We start from the raw sequence: 21,520 nt of genomic DNA, 5'->3' as shown, positions 1-21,520 counted from the left end.
GCAACATTGATCAATTGCTCTCATCATCTTCATTTCCAATCCTTAGAGTATCTATGTATGATTTTCCAACGAGCTCTCGAGAAAAATATCCTTTAAAGTAATCGGCCACTCCAATCCTCCTATATTGTGCAGGGGATTGAGGAGTGAGGAGGCTAGCTGCTGGACCTAAATCTCCATCCAGTTTGGGGCTCAGAAATGTAGCAATGGAGATCCTCTCCTTGTCCTTATTAACGATGGCTCGATGTTCAATGCTCTTGTAAATTCCATTGGTCACAATCTGCAAAAACAAAATTGACGACAGAGCTTTACGAAATTGACTTGTATCATAATTCATACCAAACATACTTATTTCTCACCTCTAAAATGTCTCCAATGTTAACAACAAAGGCATCAGGACGATATGAAACCGGAATCCAAGCTCCATCTTTCTTAATTTGAAGGCCTTCAGAGTTTCATTAACTTGAAGGAGTATGGCTAATAAAGCAATCCTCTGCTTTCATCCCTAAAACTCTTGCCATCATGTACATAATTTTCATTGCAAGCTCTTTGAGTATTGTTCCAACGCATCCCTTGACGGTCCAAGAATGTAAATATTGTATAGAAAAAAGATTCACTAATCATAAACTCAGTTATATATTATCATACCTGAGTGAGGCGGGAAGCTTTGGAAACAAGTGAGGTTGAGTAGGGAGAATGATCATGTAAAGCATGTCAGCCCAATCTAACTTTTGTTCTTCAGATACAACAAAGGCTTGCCCGTATCCTTCACTATCTCCTTCCTCTTGCTCAAATTTCTTCTTCTCTTCCATTGGTAGATTGAAAAATGACTTCACTTTCTCCATCAGTGATGAACTCACTCCCTGATTCACCAACTGCGTAATTTTACTAAACTAACTTTATTTACTATGTTCTGAAACTTTAAATTTAACTTTATTAAATACTGAGGTTAGTATGTATAAGAAAAAGTTATGGAATGAAGAGTGTTAGTTTGATCTATGAAACCTGGAAAAATCCCCATTCTTTGCAAGCAAGATGAAACCTGTTAAGCTCTGTATCATCATCATCTTTAATTATTTCCATGTCAATAACTGGAGCTAATTGATGAGGCAATAATATGGAAGAATTATACAATTGATTTTCGTCATCATTAATACGAATATATCGCGGCGGAACACCTGCTAGTTGTTGTTTTACCAGCTCTTGAACGTTAGGAACTTTCAAAGAGCCACCTACCTTTCTCGACCTTGCTTCTTCCATCATCAACTTTATTTTTTTCCAGTAAATCAAAATCGTTAACTAGGATAGAAAGATTATTGTGTGTGTGGTCGATAAAATTTTACGGTAGTTTGCCTTGACAACGTTTTAATTAATTGATGGATAAATATGTAGGATGATACAAGATTATTTATAAGGGGAATTTTCATACATAAACACTATAATAAATTTAATTATGTTTCATATGTATAATTTGTATATTTACGTGCTATTGGTATAGTTTAAACTGTCTCTTTGTATAATTCGTAATACGTTTGTATAATTCAACTATTTTTGTATAAACTCAAATTAACAAAGTTATACAAATTATATTACACAAAATTACATTATGTAAAAGTTATACAAATTCCAAATTATACAAACGTGCAAATTATACAAACTAAAACAATGAGCTGCGTAGTTATAGCTAAAAATAGGTCGCGAATTATATTTAAGGCATACTGTAGCTATGTTAACTAATTAACTACTAATATATACGTGCCTATTCGCGTAATTTTCCCAAATTATTTAAAACTAAAATTTGAAATTCGACCTCTAAGTTTGTGTTAACGAATTTAAACTCACTCTATATATACACTAACTAAATAAAATAAAATTACTTACATATAATATAATTTTTTGCTGAGGAGGCGAGGGCTTGCCGAGCCTCCCAATATTTCACGAAATATTGACACGAAATAAATGCGCGCTAGCCAAATTATTTCAAATTCTCATTGACTTAATGGGATTTAAAAAAAAAATTCATATTAAAATATTATTATTATTATTATTTTCTCGATTCAATTTAAATATTTGTGAACATACCTACTTGACATTTTCCAAATGAGAAATTATAATGGAAAAATAATGATTTGCCGTGAATAGCCATGCCACAACTACATAGTAGCATTAAATATTCAGCTTTTGAAAAAAAAAATCTTGCTTAATTTTTTGGGTAGAACTTAACCTAAATTTTGACTTTTGTTCTACATTTAACCATCTTTTATTTAAATTCAAAATAAAACTTCAATTATGACCTTAATACTTGCAAATTAGATGGTGCATAACTTTGCTAATTTAAGATGGCATAATTAATTAAATCTTTATTAAAATGCATATATAGTCTATTTGCATGCAATTCGTTAATTATTTTTACATAATCTGAAAAGTGATATAGATTAATGAATGATTATACAATGATAGTCAATATTACTTACTTACCGTCCTATATATTTCCCCACCTATTAAAACCTCGCAGAGGCAAAGGACCACAAGTTTTATTGATCAACACGCAATAACCTAATTAGAAATTTGAAATATTTCTAAAAAATAATTAATTTTTTTTGGGGGGAGGGTGGCGTGGAGAAAGGGGTGGGGTGATAGAAAAATTAAAGATTTTTTTTTAAAAAAAAACATATCAATTTCTTTTTTACATTTTTTGGGGATAGGCAGCTTGTGGTTGGGTGGTGGGGGGGGGGGNGGGGGTGGCGTAAGTGGTAAAAAATAAATTTAATTTTTTTTATAAAAAACCAATTGAAAAAAATTAATTTCCTTAGAGGGGTTGGAGACGGGGTAGGAGGTGGGGCCAATGTGTGGTAAGAGATTTTGTTTCTGAAGCTTTTAACAGAATTCCTATTATTATACTATAATATTCATATTCATATTTATCCATATTATTAATTGGATAACACATTTTTATCCATTTACGTTTTACCCATTTTTACTTTTGATCAGCTAATATTTGATTTGTCCCACTCGTTTGCCACTCCTATGATGAATACCATCAAGTTTTATCGACCACACACGCAATAATCTAATTAGATCATCCTAGTCAATATGTATAGGATAATCAATAATCAAATTGGGATTAGAAAATAGTTGAGGAAACAAGTGTTAATAAATGAATATGGCCATGGAAACACACACAGGAGATCAGTTACAAGTTAATTACAAGAAAGTTCCTTCTGTCCAGGAAATGGCTAAGACGAAACTCGTGACCATTCCATCGCGATACATACGTGATAATCAGGACCCTTCAATTGCATCATCAAATTATAAAGAAGTTCCAGTAATTGATATGCAACGATTAATCAATGACTCCATGAATCTCGAGCTTAACAAGTTGCACTTTGCAGCCAAAGAATGGGGTTTCTTTCAGGTACTTTTTTCGGTGAATTGATGAAAAGTTTGTTGTAGATCTTGTATTTCTGTTTAAAAATCTATAATCATATATTGCAGTTGATTAATCACGGAGTTAATTTTTCGATGATGGAGAAGATGAAAGACGAGATTAAAAAATTATTCAATCTTCCATTGGAAGAGAAGAAGAAATTTGAACAATCGTCAGGGGAATTAGAAGGATTTGGACAGCTGTTCATTGTCTCTGATGAACAAAAGCTTGACTGGGCTGACCTCTTTTTCTTGAAAATAGCACCGATATACTTACGGAGGCCTATATTTTCCAAGCTTCCCCTTTCGCTTAGGTACGTAATTTAACGTCCTTTATCTACAAACGATCTACCATAATACTATTCAAAATGTTAACATACATCTGGCAATATTAATTTAGAGAGATTTTACAGAGAGACAATTGAAGAATACTCAAAAGAAGTGAATGAGCTAAGCATGAAAGTTTTGGAAATGTTGGGTAAAACTTTGGGGATTGATGAAGAGGAAGTGAAGAGTGTTTTTGAAGAAGGAATGCAATCAATGAGGATGAATTATTATCCGCCGTGTCCACAACCAGAAAAAGTGATGGGACTTTGCCCTCACTCAGATTCCTCTGGTTTAACAATCCTTCTTCAAGTCAATGAAATTGAAGGTCTTCAAATTAAAAAAGACGAAATTTGGATTCCCATTTTGCCCCTTCCTAATGCCTTTGTAGTCAATGTTGGAGATGCTTTGGAGGTACTAATTCCCTCATTCTCTCATTTACTTTTTTTTTCTCTTTCACTTTTCTCTTGTTTCAATTTATGTGATGACATTGAATAAGATAACTTGTAATTTGAAAAAGAAAAAGTCATTTAGATATTTGTGTGATTATATATATTATTTCATTAAAGAAATTAAATTATATATAAAAATGAATTCCTTTTTAGACAAATTAAAAAGAAAATACTATCAAATGACAGAGGAAGTAATTGATGAAATGATTACTCGATTCAATCCATCCTATTTTATATGAAGGTAATTGAGTGTAAAATTATAGGAAAAAAATATTTTAAACTATGTTATCTTAAACTATATGTCATGATATCTTTATTTATAAATCATATCACGAAGAGTAAAATAAAAAAAATCAAGATTAAATTGTCTCCAAAAGAAGGAAGTTGTAATTTTATTAGAACGGATGAAAAAGAAAAGAGTATTAACATATGCTAAAATTGTCACGTAAAAGAGGTTAATAATATAGTAAACCTTTACACTTCTGAATCTATTCATGGTCAGCTTCTAAATTCATTTGCTTTACGGAATTCAGTAAACAATATCCCAACAATATAATGCCCTTAAAACTTCGTGAAATTGATTAAAAATATCATTTATTAATAATTTGATTTAAAAATGTCTTTATCGTTAATAGTTTTGTCCAAAAATACTTTCACAATAGGTTGATTAAAAAATGACTCTTTGTTACTTAATGAGTCAAAAATGTCCTTTTTTCAAATAAAAAAAATATCATTTTAAAAAAAAAAACAATACACATTCTATTCCTAATAAAAATTACTACGTTTTAAAGAACCTTATTTTAAAAAAAAATCATTTTAATTAATAAATAATAAGTAAATAATTTTTTTATTCTTAATCTCATAATTTATCAATTAAAATGAAATAACTTTATGTAACTTTTTAATTGATAATATTGGTCATATATGTAAGATCATAATAAATCCTTAATTAATTTTCATTTAGATAACCATAAAAAAATTCCTTATACAATAGTAAATATTTTATATCTTAATTTTCTCCCCATTGAATTGAAAAAGGAAAAAGCATCTTGCTAATAAAAAAATATTATTAGGAAAACAATATGCTTACAAAGAAAAAGAATAAGTATTTACTTTTAAAAATAATATTTTTTATCCATTGATAATAATACGAGAATTTTTTTTTTTATCAAACTATTAGCGAGAAAACATTTTTAGATCGAACTATTAACTAGAGACATTTTTATTCAATTTCAAGCATTTTTGACCATTTTCTATCTGTTTTATTTGGTTTACTCTTTGTGAGCTTTGTGTAAAGTTTTTTTTTTTTTTGTTTTTTTTGCCAGATTTTCTCAAATGGTATTTACAAGAGTATAGAGCATAGATCAATGGTAAACTCAGAAAGAGAAAGACTGTCAGTAGCAACATTTCAAAATCCAAGATTAGATGGTGAATTAGGTCCAGCTAATAGCCTTATTAATGCTCATAATCCACCAAAATTCAAAAAAATTGGAGTCACTGAATTTTATAAAGGATATGTCACACGTGAACTTGTTGGGAAATCATACGTGGACACCATTAAAATTAATTAGTAGTTGAATTAATTGTACGTAAGTTAATCCTATCATTATGAAAGGATTAAAACAAAATAAACATCCCTTGATATAATACTCTCCTATGTTCCTAATTACTTGTCTAATTTTTCTTTTTTACTTGTCCTTGTTTGCTTGTTCATTTTGACATATCAAGAAAAGACAAATTTTTTTAATCTATTATATCCTCAATTAATTAATTTTGAAAAAGTTATAACTTTTTGAAAATCTTAAATTTTTAATCCATCCAGGTAAAATAGTAAAGGGAAAAAGCATAAATTCACCTCTGAACTTATCTCAAAAAGTAAGTTACACGCTTAAATTATCATGGTGACCTATTACACACTTATTCTTGTTAAAAGTGTAATTAATACCACCTTCTAATGTACAAAACCAGTCACACATACTAGCGTTGTGCGCACGCGCCTGCCAGATCTATGCAAGCATACACGTGTAATTTTTTTAATTTTTTTACTTTTTTTCCCATCCTATTTTGCCTCTATCTTCTCTCTCCTTTTTTTCACCTTTTTCACAGCCATTTTTACCTCTCTTCTCTCTTCTTCCTCACTTGAATGACACCATTTTTTTCTTTATTTTTTTCTCTTCTTCCTCACTTGAATGACACCATTTTTTTCTTTATTTTTTTCTCTTCTTCCTCACCTGAATGACTCCATTTTCAATTATTTCTTTTGATTATAACATATACAATACAAACTATTGCGACAGACAAGTTAATTGATTTGGCATGTTCCTGAAGGAGTGGGGACATGATATCAAATTAAATCGAAGTTATTACCCAATACGATTTCATCCCACTTGTCATCATCACTGACATGAATTTTAAACCCAAAACTTATCTTTCTTAGCTTCTTAGCCCTATTTAAACACCTTCCTTTCTTCTGGGTTTTCAAATATGAGTCAAATGAACCTTAACTGGTAATGTTTTGTTTTGAAATTTTTTTTTAGTTATTAGTGTTTTGATGGTAATGGGTTGTGAAACTTGAAATAAATATTTTAGTTTGATACCGATCAATTTTATATTGTCGAGCCAATTTTAATTTTGCTATGTATAAATCGTCATTGAACCCAAACCCCTGCTCTATCAAATCTGCAGTGCTGTGTAAAATTGATAATTTTGATATATGGGGGTGGGGAACAATTAACTTTTCTAGGTATTAATGGTTTGGGAATTTAGGGGTTAGACACTTCAATATTTTTTTGATGTTATTGGGTTGTAAAATATAGATTAGCAAATTACTTTTCTTGGTGAATCGGTGGAAATTAGTGGAGAATTCTCAAGTAATGATGAAATTGAGTGAGAAATTGTAGAGTTGTGACAAAAAAAAATAAAGAAGAACTCTAAAGGAGAATAAGAAAAGATGAGCACGAAGAAGGAGAATAGAGGGGGTGGGGGTCAAAAAATTATTTTTTTTTGACTTTATTTTCGACTCTAACGCGCCTATTTTATTTTTTAATTTAATTAAATTTCCACGTCAGTTCTGAGGTGGTATTAGTTACAGTTTTAACAAGAATAAGTGTGTAATAGGTCATCATGATAGTTTAAGCGTGTAACTGACTTTTCGGGACAAGTTGAAGGGTGAATTTATGCCTTTTCCCAATAGTAAACTTATTATGTCAGTCATTGTTTACTTAATAGATATGTCAATTCAAAAGTGAATATGTAATTAGAGACGATGACGTATGTCATATGTGTTTGAATATTAATATCATGAATAATATGCATTAAGGTGATTCCGACTTCAAATTTATTTGTCTTTGGCTAATTCGTTCGATAATTTGCACGTTTAGTATACATTTAAAGAACACACAACAACAACAATATCTAGCAGTTTTTTTTTTTTGTTGCTAAATGTTACATTAATGATGGAGGTTAGATTAACTGTTTGCCCAAGCTATCAAAAACTTCTTATTTTAAGAAGTATCTTTGTTAAAATTAATGATTTTTGAATAAATACTTTTTGAGAAAAGTATGGTGGTTGACAGTTGAGATTGATAGTTGTGGTGAATGATAGTAATAACTTATGATGGTGATGAATAATTAGCGAAGGTGGTTGGCAATACACAAAGTGATAGTTGATAGTGGTGATTGTAAATAGTGGCTAGTGACGGTGATAACGATAGCTGATTATAATGATTGACAATATGATGGTTGTGTGGTTATTGGTGATGGGTGATGACATGTAAATGATAATAGTGGGAGACAGTGGCGATAGTTCATAATGATCGATAATAATAATAACGGTGAATAGATGAAATTGGTGAACTGTGACACATCTAGGTAAAATACAAGCCCAAACACAACCCATAAATAGAGAAAAACAATTTAAATATGTCATCAAATATTGATGAAAAAAAACCAATTATGCTAATTGTATAAATGTTGAGTTCACCTATGTTATTGCCATGACACAAAGTGTTCAATCATGTTATTATTTATTAACAAAAATATAACCGATTTTGACATACCCTACCATTGATTGGAAATATTTGCAAGTTGAATGGGTTGAAATACGACTCAATTTTTTAATAAATTTTGATTTTATTTTGTTTTCTTATTCCTAATGTCCTGTTTTGCTCTTTGTAAATTATTTTAAAAAGTGACTTTTTAATAATTTTGTAGTGAAGCAAATATGTTGTGATGTAAATCATTAAAAAAAAAATCGTAGGATAAGGGGTAAGTCATAGCAAAGGATATACGTGTGTGGTTCATTTATGCGCAATTTGAATAGACATTTACGAATGAACGGTTATGTAATAGTGGTCCTTATAAATTATTATTCTCTTTGTTTTAATTTGTTTGTATCGTTTTGACTTGGCATATAATTTAAGAAAGTAAAAAAATATTTTTAATTTTTGTGTGTTTTAAACATGTCATATGGAAAATTGAAATTAAAAAATTGTCAAAAAAAACACATTTTTTTTTAAACAGACCAAAAAAAAAAAAAAAACAACTCCGCTGTCCCACATATGTCTCATGTAACAAGGATATAAATAAATATATTTTTCTGGTGGTACCTCTCTCTATATATTCTGCTTTTGGTCTTTGTTTGTCCTAATTTTGCCAACCAATTGTGACAGTTTTATTGACCTCACACGCAATAATATAATGAAATTGAGATACCATCGTAAAATAGTTGTGGACACAAGTGAAAGGAAATGGATCATAGAGTTAATATAATATCAAATTATTCAATATTGGAACGCCATAGACTTAAGCAGTTAAACATAAATGGAAGAAACTCGTGATGATTCCATCGCGATACTAAATTAATTTAATACTATATATCAACAAAATATTTTAAAGAATGTCATGTTGGAAGCCTCATCCCAAATGAACCCTAAATTATTAAGTCAACCTCTAATTTTATATTTAATTAGAGAATCCAAACTCTATATATATAATACTTTTTTTTAAAAAAAAAGCTAAAGAAAAATACTTCACATATATCATATAATTTTTTTAACGAGGGGTGAGAGTCTGCCTAAACTCCCAATACTTCACAGGTTAGGTATGGCATTTTTTATTTAAACAGTTATTTTTGTTTTCTTACTCCTTATTTCCTGTCTTGCCTTAGTAAATTACAATGGGGATGCAAATTGTAAATTACTTTATATGTATAGGAGTCCGGAGCCAAAAAGATAATTTTTTTCCTTCAAATAGTATGAACGGCATATCATTTTTTAAAAAAACAATTAAAAGGGCACAATCACTCCTCAGAAGCGATTTCCTTTACACATAATTAACTCCGTCTACTCCGTTAATTTTTTTTATTACAATTGCTGCCCAGCAACGATTTTGCTAGAAAAAAGTTTGTTTTTTCTAAAAAATAAAATCGCTACTCCAGTAACGATTTCTTAAAAAAATGATTATTTTTTCAAAAAATAAATCGGCCTCCCAGGAAATCGCTCTAGGGGCAGCAATTTTAATCAATGTTTTTTACAAAGTAAACTAAGTTAATTATGTGCAAAGGATGTTGCTCCCTCGGGAGCGATTTTGCCCTTTTGGTTTTAAAAAAATTGATATGTCATTTATATTTTTTGAGGAAAAAAAATTGTCCTTTTGACTCCTGACTCGTATTTATAGTCTAGTTTGCGTTGTAGCTAATTTATATGCAATTTGGGTAGCGACATCTGCTGATGAATGGTTATATTATTGTGGTCCTTAATTAGTTATAAGTTACTACTCTCTTCATTTTAATTTGTTTGTATGATTTTGATTTTACATATAGTTTAAGAAAATAAAAAAGAACTTTTCAATTTTATAGTGTAAAACATGTTATATGGAAATTAAAATTACAAGGTTGTCAAAATGAAAAAAAAAACATTTATTTTTTAAATAGACTATTTTTTTTTTTTAAAAAAAATAGGACAACCAAATTGAAATTAAACTGTCTCAATTGTCCCACGTTATGTATGATACGAAAAAGGGTCAAAATTACCCTCGAACTATTCGAAATAGCTCATATATACCCTTTATTTATGTTTGGGATCAAAACTACCCTTGTTGTCTATCTTTTGGACAACAAATACCCTTAAAATGTTATATTTGCCATATGTGCTGACATGACAGTCCACTTAGGCAATCCAACATGACAAAAATCCCTTCCTCTCAATTATGTTGTTCTTCCTTGTTCATCTTTATCACAATTTTTTTTAAAAAATAATAATTTCAAAAATAGTTTTTTCGTTGTTCTTGTCTGAGTTATTGTTCGGACTTTAAAATTCTAATTTTGAAGTGCGCTGAAGTACGTTTGAGATAATAGTTGTGTGTTGAATGATCGAGTTCATTGTTTGGGTTTTGATGTCATCGAATCTAAGGCTGAAAATTTAATTCTCAAGGTTGAAAGATGTTGAAAAACTGTTGAAGTCATTCTTTTTGTGTTGAAACTCAAAAATAGCTACTCATTTGAAAGTTTGTTGGTGAGAAATTTCTATCCTTTGTTAGGCTTTTGAAGTGCAAAAATTTGAAGAATTTAACTGAATGTTACTAAAAATTGCTTGGATATCGTGATTGAAGCTGAAAATTGACGTTTAACAACTGATTTTTTGGTTTGAAGATTGATATTTGAAGATTTGAATTGAAATCCCAAGAAAATATATGAAAGGGTTATTAAAAGCTTGAAAAATCTAAAAATTGATTTTCACTACTAAAAAATTGCTAAAAAACGACGGAAGAAAAAGCGACGGACAGCATTGCTCCAAAAAAGCAACGGACTAAGAGATGCCATCCGTCACTTTTTAATAAAAATAATTATTTTTAAAATTATTTTACAAAAAGCGACGGACGGCATCTCTTAGTCCGTCACTTTTTTTGCGGATTTTTGCACTAAATATATATATAATTATTAATTATTTATTTAATATATATAGAGACGCCGTCCGTCGCTTTTTATTAAAAATAATTATTTATAAATTAAACAATAATCATGTTGTCCGTCGTTTTTAATTTACTTTATTTTATTAATTAGTTTTTTAAAAAAGCGACGGACGGCATCTCTTAGTCCGTCGCTTTTTGGTCAAAATATCTAGTCAAACATTTTTAAAAAACGACGGACAACGTCTCTTAGTCCGTCGCTTTTTAGTCAAAATTTTGGTCAAATATTTTTAAAAAAGCGATGGACAAAGAGACGTTGTCCGTCGCTTTTTTAAAATTAAGTTGAACCAAAAACGTGTTTTTCCCCAATTTTCCCAACTCTCTTTCTCTCTCTTCTCTCTTCTCTCCTCTCTAAAACCAAGCTATTGCGCCGCCGCCGCCGCTCCACTCCGCCTTCGTCCTTCTCTCCTTGAGCATTAGTCCCGTCGTTAGAAAAATAGTAGTATATGAAAGTCGAAATTAGATTAGTTGAATTTTCAACTTAGAAGTTCTTGATTTTTATTTTTTTTAAAAGTTGAAGTTAGAAAAATATTAGATTGTACATGAAAGTTAGATTACTTTAAAGTTAGAAAAATATTGGATATTATATGAAAGTTGAACTTAGAAATTCTTGAATTTGAAGTTTATACAGAATTAATTTTAGAAATTAGACATGAACTTGAATTTTTGTAGGATTTTAGAACTTTAGGTTGTGAACATTAGAAATCTTGAATGATTGTAGGATTTTAGAACTTAGGTTGTGAACTTTAGAAATCTTGAATTATTCTAGGATTTTAGAACTTTAAGCTGTGAACTTTTGAGAACTTAAATGTAGAGTTTAATTTTAGTTTTTTTTTTTCAATTCTAGTAATTATATTTGATTTCTTAGTTTGTATATTTTTTTAGTTTGAAGAATTGTGTTATTCAATTGTTAATTTGTACATTTGATTATTGTTAGTTAGGGAGAGAATTGAAGATTTTAGATTTTAGGATTAGTTTTCTTTTAAATCAAGGATTTTTAAATATGATTGTAAATTAAGTATTAGAAGTTAGAACTAACAAATAATTAGAAGTTAGAAGTTAGAGATTAGTTGAATTTTTCAATTTGTCATTGTATTTGTGCTTATATATTATATTGTTGTTGAAAATTGGGTTACTTGAATTATATTCTTGAACTTAGAAATTCTAGAAATTAGATATGAACTTGAATTTTTGTAGGATTTTAGAACTTTAATTAGGTTGTGAACTTTGGAAATCTTGAATTATTATAGGATTTTAGAACTTTAGGTTGTGAACTTTAGAAATCTTGAATTATTGTGGGACTTTAAAACTTTTAGTTGTGAACTTTAGAGAACTTGAATTTTTGTAGGATTTTAGAACTTTATAAGATTGTGAGCGTTAGAAATCTTGTAGGATTTTAGAACTTTAAGTTGTGAACTTTAGAGAACTTGAATTTTTGTAGGATTTTAGAACTTTAGAAATCTTGAATTATTATAGGATTTTAGAACTTTAGGTTGTGAACTTTAGAAATCTTGAATTATTGTGGGACTTTAAAACTTTAAGTTGTGAACTTTAGAGAACTTGAATTTTTGTAGGATTTTAGAACTTTATAAGATTGTGAGCGTTAGAAATCTTGAATTCTTGTAGGATTTTAAAACTTTAAGTGTGAACTTTAGAGAACTTGATTTTTTGTAAGATTTTAGAACTTTAGGGTGTGAAACGTTAGAAATCTTGAATTATTGTAGAATATTAGAACTTTAAGTTATGAATTTTAGAAAACTTTAATTTTTGTAGGATTTTAGAACTTTAGGTTGTGAACTTTAGAGAACTTGAATTTTTGTAGGATTTTAGAACTTTAGAAATCTTGAATTATTTTAAGATTTTAGAACTTTAGGTTGTGAACTTTAGAAATCTTGAATTATTGTGGGATTTTAGAACTTTAAGTTGTGAACTTTAGAAATCTTGAATTATTGTAGGATTTTAAACTTTAGGTTGTGAACTTTAGAAATCTTGAATTGTTGTAGGATTTTAGAACTTTAGAAACCTTGAATTATTGTGGGATTTTATAACTTAAAGTTGTGAACTTTAGGAATTTTGAATTATTGTAGGATTTTAAACTTTTGATTGTGAACTTTAGGAATCTTTATTTATAGAATTTATGAACTAATTATTAGGTTGAACTTTAGAAATGTTGATAAAATATAGTCTTGATGAACTATTTAATTAAGCTTGAACATAATTTGAACTTAATTTGAAATTTGAATAACTTGAAATCTTGAAACGAATTTTGAAAGTCTTTAAATTGTGATTTAGATATTTTTGAATGTTAATTTAAGTTTGTTGTTTTATATTTTGTGTAGCTTCTTTATAATGTTTTGGGATTGATTGAGTTGAATTGAATTGCTTTTGCAGGTGGGCAACAGAAACTGACAGAAAATTGCACAAAAAGCGACTAATAGGGTGGTTTTGTCCGTCGCTTTTCTGGATTTTATTTTTGAAAAAAAAACCAGAAAAGCGACGGACAGGGTCCTTTAGTCCGTCGCTTTTCTAGGTTTTTTTTTTTGAAAAATCTAGAAAAGCGACAGACGAGATCTTTTAGTCCATCGCTTTTCAAGATTCTAAAAAAATTAAAAATTAAGAAAAGTGACGGACTTCGTCTCTTTTTGAAGATTAAAAAAAATAAAAACAACGGACGGTGTTGCATTTGTAAAAAAAAAAAATGCAACGTTATCCGTCGCTTTTTTGCGACGCGGTCCGTCGCTTTTGAAAAGCATTGAGCCAAAAATTGACGAGATTGACTGCGTCGCTTTTGTAACATCCGGCAATTTGAAATAACTATGAAGAGGCTTAGAATTGGAAATAGTCATATTTGGAAGGAATTAAAAATCTGGAAAATTGGGGTAAGTATGGGAAAAAGTGAGTTTTTGGCCAACTTTGAACAGTTATAACTCCTAGTTCAGGATGGGTTAGGTGTAGTTACAGTTATGTTTGCAAAGTTCGTGGAATGGTCTTTCTAACGCCGCCGAGTTTGCCCGATTTCGAGTTCGTATGAGGGAGTTATGCCCTTTGGAAGTTGGGCTGTTGGCAAGGCAGTTAACCCGATTTTTGTAAGGGTATTTTGGTCTTTTCCCTAGCCTTTTCTTTTGGATATATATTAAGGTGTTAGACTGATTTTAAATCAGTTTTTCCTTTTTAAAGTGAGAGTTAGGGCTCTTGATAGAAAAAGAGAGAAGAGGAGAAAGGAGAAGAAGAAGCAACTTCGTAGAGATCGTCGTGGATTTCGTCGGGGGTGATCCCTATTAAGGTATGTGAGATCATAGTGTTGGGTTGGTTCTTTTCCCTACACGCCAAACTCGTTTTAATATCCGAGAAAAGATTGGTTGTGTTGTTGAAGTTTGTGGTTGTGTGTGTTGAAGTTGTTGGTTGTGTTGTTGAAGTTCCTTGTTGTTTTGGGACATGTTTCCGGTTGTGATTTTGAGTTGAATCTCGTGTATGTTGAGGGGTTTTATGATTCTAAGTTTTTGGGGCTGGAAACTTCGAAGTTTAGAAGGTTTAGAGTGGGGAAAAAGAAGGAGAAAAGTCGAATTTTCGGGGAAAAGGGTTGGGGCGTCGTGCCAGTCAGCGCGCCCCAAAAAGGGCTCTAAAAGCCCAGCCCTTGGGACGGCGCACCTAGTAGAGCGCCCAGCAGGCCCCTCTGAAGCTTGAGGGCTGGCGCTCCGCGCCTCTCAGAGCGCCAAAAATGCCAAGTTTTCCCTTTCATTTCCTACTTTTTCATACATGTTCCTTGGTAATGTATGTTGACACCTAATTTTGATCCTCCGCGATAAAAATTAATTTGTGAGCTTCCTTAATCCCAAACGATTTGAAATAACTAATTTTATAAAAATTTCAAAACATGTTTCAAGATATTTTAAGAATTTTATTCACTTTTATAATATTTTAAATAATAAATATGTTTTATATTGTTACGTATGTAACTAATATATTTTACAAATAATTGAAAACTATCTTGAAAAAGATTTCATTATTATTATCGTTATTATTATTATTATTATTATTATTATTATTATTTTAACGTAAACACTTTATTAATCTAATCTAATTTGAATTATAGATATGTTGTTGAATTAGTTATTTTTATTAAGTTAATTATTTTATTCCGTTAAAATTAAGAAGCTCACCAATTAATTTTTATTAGTTCACCTTATATAGGTTTTAGCTGAATCCGTTAATTCAACTCAATTTAGCTAATACTTAAATTCTGAAATCTAACTAATATAATTTTTTACTCTATACCCATTCTTAAATGACCAAATTTTGGGATTTTATGTGGCATCTCCAGTAAACCTTCCAGCCTATATGTTAAACCCAAATTCCCAACCAACCCAATACTTTAATTCGATTCCCAACTCAACCCAAGCTCCAGCCCACACTCTTATTACTCCTAAACTGACCCATTCCTCCTCTTACTTGACCCGGCCCAGCCCAATTCCTTCATTAACTAAGAAACTCATTTCAACAATGTGCACATACAACAAATAGTACCCACTGCGCTTCTTCTTCTTCCTCCAGCAATCCGGAGAGAACAAGCCTAATTCGCAATCCAACACACAGGAAGCAACCCGAGTCCAGCAAGCAGCAGCAACAGAGAGACGTATGCTGCAAATTTTTGTTTCTTCTCCAACGTCCCTATCCCCATTAACATCGCAGCAGGCACACGCTCTGTCCTGCTTTCCGCTTTCGGAATGAGTCAAAACCCCAAGGAAAAGGTGTTTGTCCGAATTGGGGAAGGAATTCAATTTTTGAATTTGGAATTTCTATCTGTTTCCCCCCACATTCCGAACCCGAATCCTTGTCCATAAGTACCCTTTTCCTCACTCATGGTAAAGGGGAGAAATTTTCTTTTAAGGAGAAGTCAGATAGATTTTTTTTAAAAAAAAAAGCTGAAAAAGTTTCCCAAAAACATACACTTCAGATATATATTTTTCTTTCTTCCCGATTCTTTGTGGGTTGCAAAAAGATTAATCGAATTTCTCGAAAGTTCTGGCTGCGGTGTTAAGTTCGATATTTCTCTACTCGTGTCTCAGTTCACTGCCCGGAGGAAGGTAAACTCCCCCTTATCTTTTGTTTAATTCCTAGTTCTTTTTTATGTTTTTCTTATTTGTGTGTTTTCAACTTTGTTTTAGTTTTCATGTGTTAAGACTTTGTTTCGATATTTAAATGATTTTTCTGGTGTTCATGTTCCTGTTACTCGTCTGATTTTGGTCTAAAGAGTAATGTTTCCTCTTGGTTTTAGTCTTGCGTTCGTCCTCATAAGCAATAAGCATCTAGATCCGTGTTTACACTACCGATTCATAAAAATATCAGATATATATTAGTTCAGTGCCTCTGTTAAAGGTTGTTGTTTTGATAAGTTTATTTTTCTCTAATGTTCTCTTTGGACTGATGGTTTCATTATTCATATCTCCTCACAGTTGATATTTGTTCAAGTATTAATTTGCTAATAACATGTTTGGTATGGTTTCAAGTTCACTTTAGTAATTGTTGTGCCAAAATGAATTCTAAATGTACGAACCTTCTTAGTTTTATGAGTCGAAAATGCGGTGTATTCAACTTAAGGCAAATTTAGTTCGTGATTGTTGCATTTAAATTTCGGCCGCCCATTATGTCTTCTTAAATTGATTTTAGGCCTAGCATAGTTTTGGGTTTAATGGTTTAATGCCTTTAGCGTATGTGTGATAGCATATTGGCTTTGGCTTTTGTGATCTCTCCAAGTGTTTCGAGTAAAATGGGAGCAAAAATTGGGTTTAATATTCAAGTATTTTTTGTTTTGCTTGTAACCTCTGTTTTGAAGCAAAGAGAAAAAAAAAATCAAGTTAGGCCTAATTGCTTTTCAATAAAGTGTAGGAAAGCTAAGTTGTGTTGTTAGATTTTTTTTTTTTTTACTTGGGAATGAAGATTTTATTGTGAGTAGTCTACTGTCAGCATACATAGTTATTCATTTGAGCAAAAGATGATAACAACTGTGCATTATTTCAGTAGCTATTGTTGGGAATGCCTCTCCGTTTGTTGTTGTTTACTGTATGGTCTGGGCATTCAATTGAATTTGGTCATATTCAAGCATGTTAGGTTGAGTGTGTTATCCAATATGGTCTCCATTTGTTGGTTATTGATATTTATGTGATACTGCCTATAGGAGTGCGTATGCGAAAGGCATAATACATATATTGGACCTTAAACTTGACTTCAAATTTTAACTTTGACCTCCAACTTTAAAAGTGCACAAATAGACACTTTAACTATCCAACCTTTTAATAAATAAACACGCGTGTCTTACCTGGCAAAACGCGTGATGTGCACGCATTTTGCGCGAGTGAGAAGTAATTTTTGAGGCACACAACAGTGAAAAAAATGCTAAATTGACAATTCTACCCTTAATTAATTTTTTTTTTTTTTTAGTTCTAAAATGGAGGTGTAAAGTGTGTAAAGTGTTTAATTAGTTGGCAGCCATTGAGTGGCTCAATAATACACGTGGCAACGTGTGCATTTCACGCTCTTGGCTCCAAAAATCGCGTGTTTATTTATTAAAAGGTTGGATAGTTAAAGTGCTTGTTTGTGCACCATGAAAGTTGGAGGTCAAAGTTAAAATTTGAAGCCAAGTTTAAGGTCAAATATATGTATTATCCCTATGCGAAATGCCTTTCTTAGTTAATAGGTAGTGATGTTGCATTGTTGATTAAATTTGATAAAATATAGTTCTTATTGTTGTGTGTGCACTTCTTCTTTTCTGGATTTTTTTTTACTTTCTTTGAAATCTATACACTAGTAGTAGTTTTCCTCTTTTTTTTTAAAAAAAAAAACAAAAATCATCTACATTGCCTCTCAAATTAAAATCATGTCCTTATTTCGTATGCTAATGTCGTCTTCTCTTTCGCGTGATATATGAATTCCTTTGAGTCCATGATGGACTTTCTTCCTTGCATTTTTGAGTCGAGCCATAAAGGCTCTATGATATCACTCGAGTCAGCCTCATTATTGAGTCAGCGAAACAGGCGCACAAGTTGAAAGCAACAAGATAACGTTGAAAATTAAATTTTCAAGCTCTGAAAGAGTCAAAAACAAGCTGATATACCTGTTGTATACACCAATATACAGTCAGAAAATATCACGTACGGGGCAAAAACGTGATAATGCAGGCGAAAAATGCAGGGATGTATAGTTAAAACAAAATTACAGGTTCGAGAGTTCGAGAATTGACGGTATACATGGTGTATACATCGTATATACACTTGGTGTATATCATCTGGGAATGGAAAAATGGGTCAAAGGGCAATCTAATTGGATTTGGGCATAGCCCAAGTCTAATTATCTCTTCTCCCTCTCTTATTATTTATATTGTATTATTTGACTAACTTCGTTTATTATATGGTTTAATTTAATTAAATTCCCGTAGATAGCCATTTTATTTTTTTTATCTTATTCGAATTAAAATATCTGTGTTTTATACTCAATTCTATTTTATTTAGTCTTGTTACTTAAATTTATCCCCTTTAGAAAAATTCCCCTTTAGTTCACTCCCCCTTAAGATAAATAAAAAATGATAAAAATAATAATAGTAATAAAAATAGGTTAAAATAAATGAGCTCTTTTTACTTAATTTAAATTTTTTTTAAAATAATTAGTTAAAATAAAATGAGTTCTTTCGCTTTGTTAAACTTTTTAAAATTAGTCAAAGTCGTGAATTCTTTACTTAGTTAAATTCTAAAAATAATTAGTTGAAATAAATGATTTCTTTTACTTAGTTAATAGTTTCTCAAAAATTAGTCAAACTTATTTTTAGTCAAATCGCCGGTCAACCGCGAGTTAGCGGACATTCCGAGGGCCTAACACCTTCTCGAAATGTACATTGAACTCCGAACCCATTTTCAATTGAGTTTATCTGTTTAATTCTTTTGAAAATCTTAAATATTTTTTCTTGATCTTTTACTAAAAATTAAGTGGTGACTCTGATCTTTTGGAAATTCGATTTCTCTTAAACCATAAGTTTGATTGATTTTTCAAAAACTAAGTCATTTTTCTCTTAACTATATTTTTAATAAAAAAATGTACCTATGTTTTATAGTCATTTTCNTTATCTTATTCGAATTAAAATATCTGTGTTTTATACTCAATTCTATTTTATTTAGTCTTGTTACTTAAATTTATCCCCTTTAGAAAAATTCCCCTTTAGTTCACTCCCCCTTAAGATAAATAAAAAATGATAAAAATAATAATAGTAATAAAAATAGGTTAAAATAAATGAGCTCTTTTTACTTAATTTAAATTTTTTTAAAAATAATTAGTTAAAATAAAATGAGTTCTTTCGCTTTGTTAAACTTTTCAAAATTAGTCAAAGTCGTGAATTCTTTACTTAGTTAAATTCTAAAAATAATTAGTTGAAATAAATGATATCTTTTACTTAGTTAATAGTTTCTCAAAAATTAGTCAAAGTTATTTTTAGTCAAACCGCCGGTAAACCGAGAGTTAGCGGGCATTCTGAGGGCCTAACACCTTCTTGGAATGTACATTGAACTCCGAACCCATTTTTCAATTGATTTAACCTGTTTAATTCTTTTGAAAATCGTAAGTATTTTTTCTTGATTATTTACTAAAAATTAAGTGGCGACTCTGATCTTTTGGAAATTCGATTTCTCTTAAACCATAAGTTTGATTGATTTTTCAAAAACTAAGTCATTTTTCTCTTATATATATTTTTAATAAAACAGAAATGACGACTATGCTGGGGATTTAATTAAGTTCTAACCATAAGATTTGACTTATTTGACTAATTGATATTAACTGCTAAATTGTTTATTTGTGCTTAAAGTGCCTAAACTGCTATAACTGTTATTGCATTTCATGACATCTTCCTATTATCTGTATAGTTTATTAAGGACGGTTTCTGCATAATCGCAGCCGGACTTTTTATACTCAACCCTTTTTCGGAAGGATCGGCAATTTATTGGTACGTCATGCGTCCAATGGTTGTCGTGAATTTCAGCCTAAGTTGTCCACTTGGGTTCCCGGTCTTTCAAAACCACTCTTAGTCAACTAGCGTAGAGCGAAACCAAATCCCAACTTTTAGCGCATTTTGAACTAGGTCGACCCAATGCCCAAGGCGTGTTGGGCCCATTAGAAGCCCACTTTGTGACTATTTGGCCCATTTGACAATAAAAAGACAATCATACTTATGTGTTTTAATTGAAGGATGTATATGTCATTTTTAAACAAATTGATTATCAAGTGGGGGTGGGGGTGGGGGTTAACTTACCTTTGTTTGTTTGTTTTTCTTGTAGAATGAATCCGACATTTGAGCCGTTGAGAACCCAAATGGCGACTATATCTAATCCTTACCTCCAAGTTTGGTGGAAATTCATGAACAAGGAAGATAAAAAGAAAGTTCAAAGACACATAGGCCATCTCCCGTCATTAATGAAAATGGTGGCTTACCCCGACTTGATTGGAACGATGGTGAAATTTTGGGACAGCGACAACATGGTATTTTAGTTTGGGGAAGTAGAGTTGACCCCGACTATAGATAAAGTTCTTGCATGTTACGAGAGCGTCGGCATGTGCAACAAAAGGAAACACCAGCCCGATACTGATCTTCTCTTTCCAAAAGTATGGAATTTTGCTGAAATCAAAGAAAAATTGTCATTCGTCCAAGTTGAATGGATGGACAGGCTGTCTGGGTCAAATATTCCACTTCGGAAGTTGTATTATCGATTTGGACGCGCAAGAGCTTACGAGAAGTTCATAGAAGAGTTTGTTTCTGAAGAAAAATGGAAGGAAACACGCCTCCTCGCTTTTGCGATATGTCTACTTGGGACAATGGTGTTTCCCCAAGGACCAAACTACACCGTCCATCCAAGTGTAGTAATGGTTACTCATGCTATTTTTTATGGAGTAGGCTACGGATCTGCAAGAAAGTACTATAACTTGGCTCCTATGATCCTTGCCGACATTTATAGGGCATTGGATAGATGTAAAAGTGGCACACGTTTCTTTCAAGGGTGCAACCTGATACTTCAATGGTGGATGATGAGACACTTGATCAAAGCTCATGATCCAACAGAACCAGATCCCTTGGAAAGACCAAACAGACTCGAAAGTCACGATTGGTGGGTGCAACGTAATCATTTCAACAGGATTGGAGGCCAAGAGTTTTGGTACCCGAGACTTCAGGGTTTGAGAGAGGAAAATGTGCAGTGGTCGATCCAATGCTTGGTAGTAACAAAACAAATTGTGATCCGAAGTGGAAAGGCCCCATACTTGATATTTGTTGGGTTGAGAGGAACTCGGCCCTATGCTCCTTCTTGAGTACTTAGACAGCTAGG

At 31.2% G+C, this 21,520-nt stretch overlaps 1 protein-coding gene and 2 pseudogenes across 1 annotated transcript; 2 read left to right on the top strand and 1 right to left on the bottom strand.

Moving 5' to 3' along the window:
* Positions 1-10: 10 nt before the first annotated feature.
* Positions 11-1,257, bottom strand: LOC125849998 (probable 2-oxoglutarate/Fe(II)-dependent dioxygenase; annotated as a pseudogene).
* Positions 1,258-3,112: 1,855 nt separating this feature from the next.
* On the top strand, positions 3,113-5,847 carry LOC125849989 (protein SRG1-like). Its single transcript, XM_049529922.1, has 4 exons — positions 3,113-3,412; positions 3,493-3,737; positions 3,837-4,161; positions 5,525-5,847. Exons 1-4 carry the CDS (start codon positions 3,155-3,157, stop codon positions 5,768-5,770), a joined length of 1,074 nt encoding a protein of 357 aa, XP_049385879.1. The 5' UTR covers positions 3,113-3,154; the 3' UTR covers positions 5,771-5,847.
* A 1,807-nt stretch (positions 5,848-7,654) lies between these two features.
* LOC125849997 (protein SRG1-like) overlaps positions 7,655-21,520 on the top strand; it is a 40,677-nt pseudogene continuing 26,811 nt past the window's right edge.

Source organism: Solanum stenotomum, unplaced genomic scaffold (assembly GCF_019186545.1).
Source record: "Solanum stenotomum isolate F172 unplaced genomic scaffold, ASM1918654v1 scaffold12477, whole genome shotgun sequence".
Lineage (NCBI taxonomy): Eukaryota > Viridiplantae > Streptophyta > Magnoliopsida > Solanales > Solanaceae > Solanum > Solanum stenotomum.
This window is presented reverse-complemented; position numbering and strand designations above follow the sequence as displayed.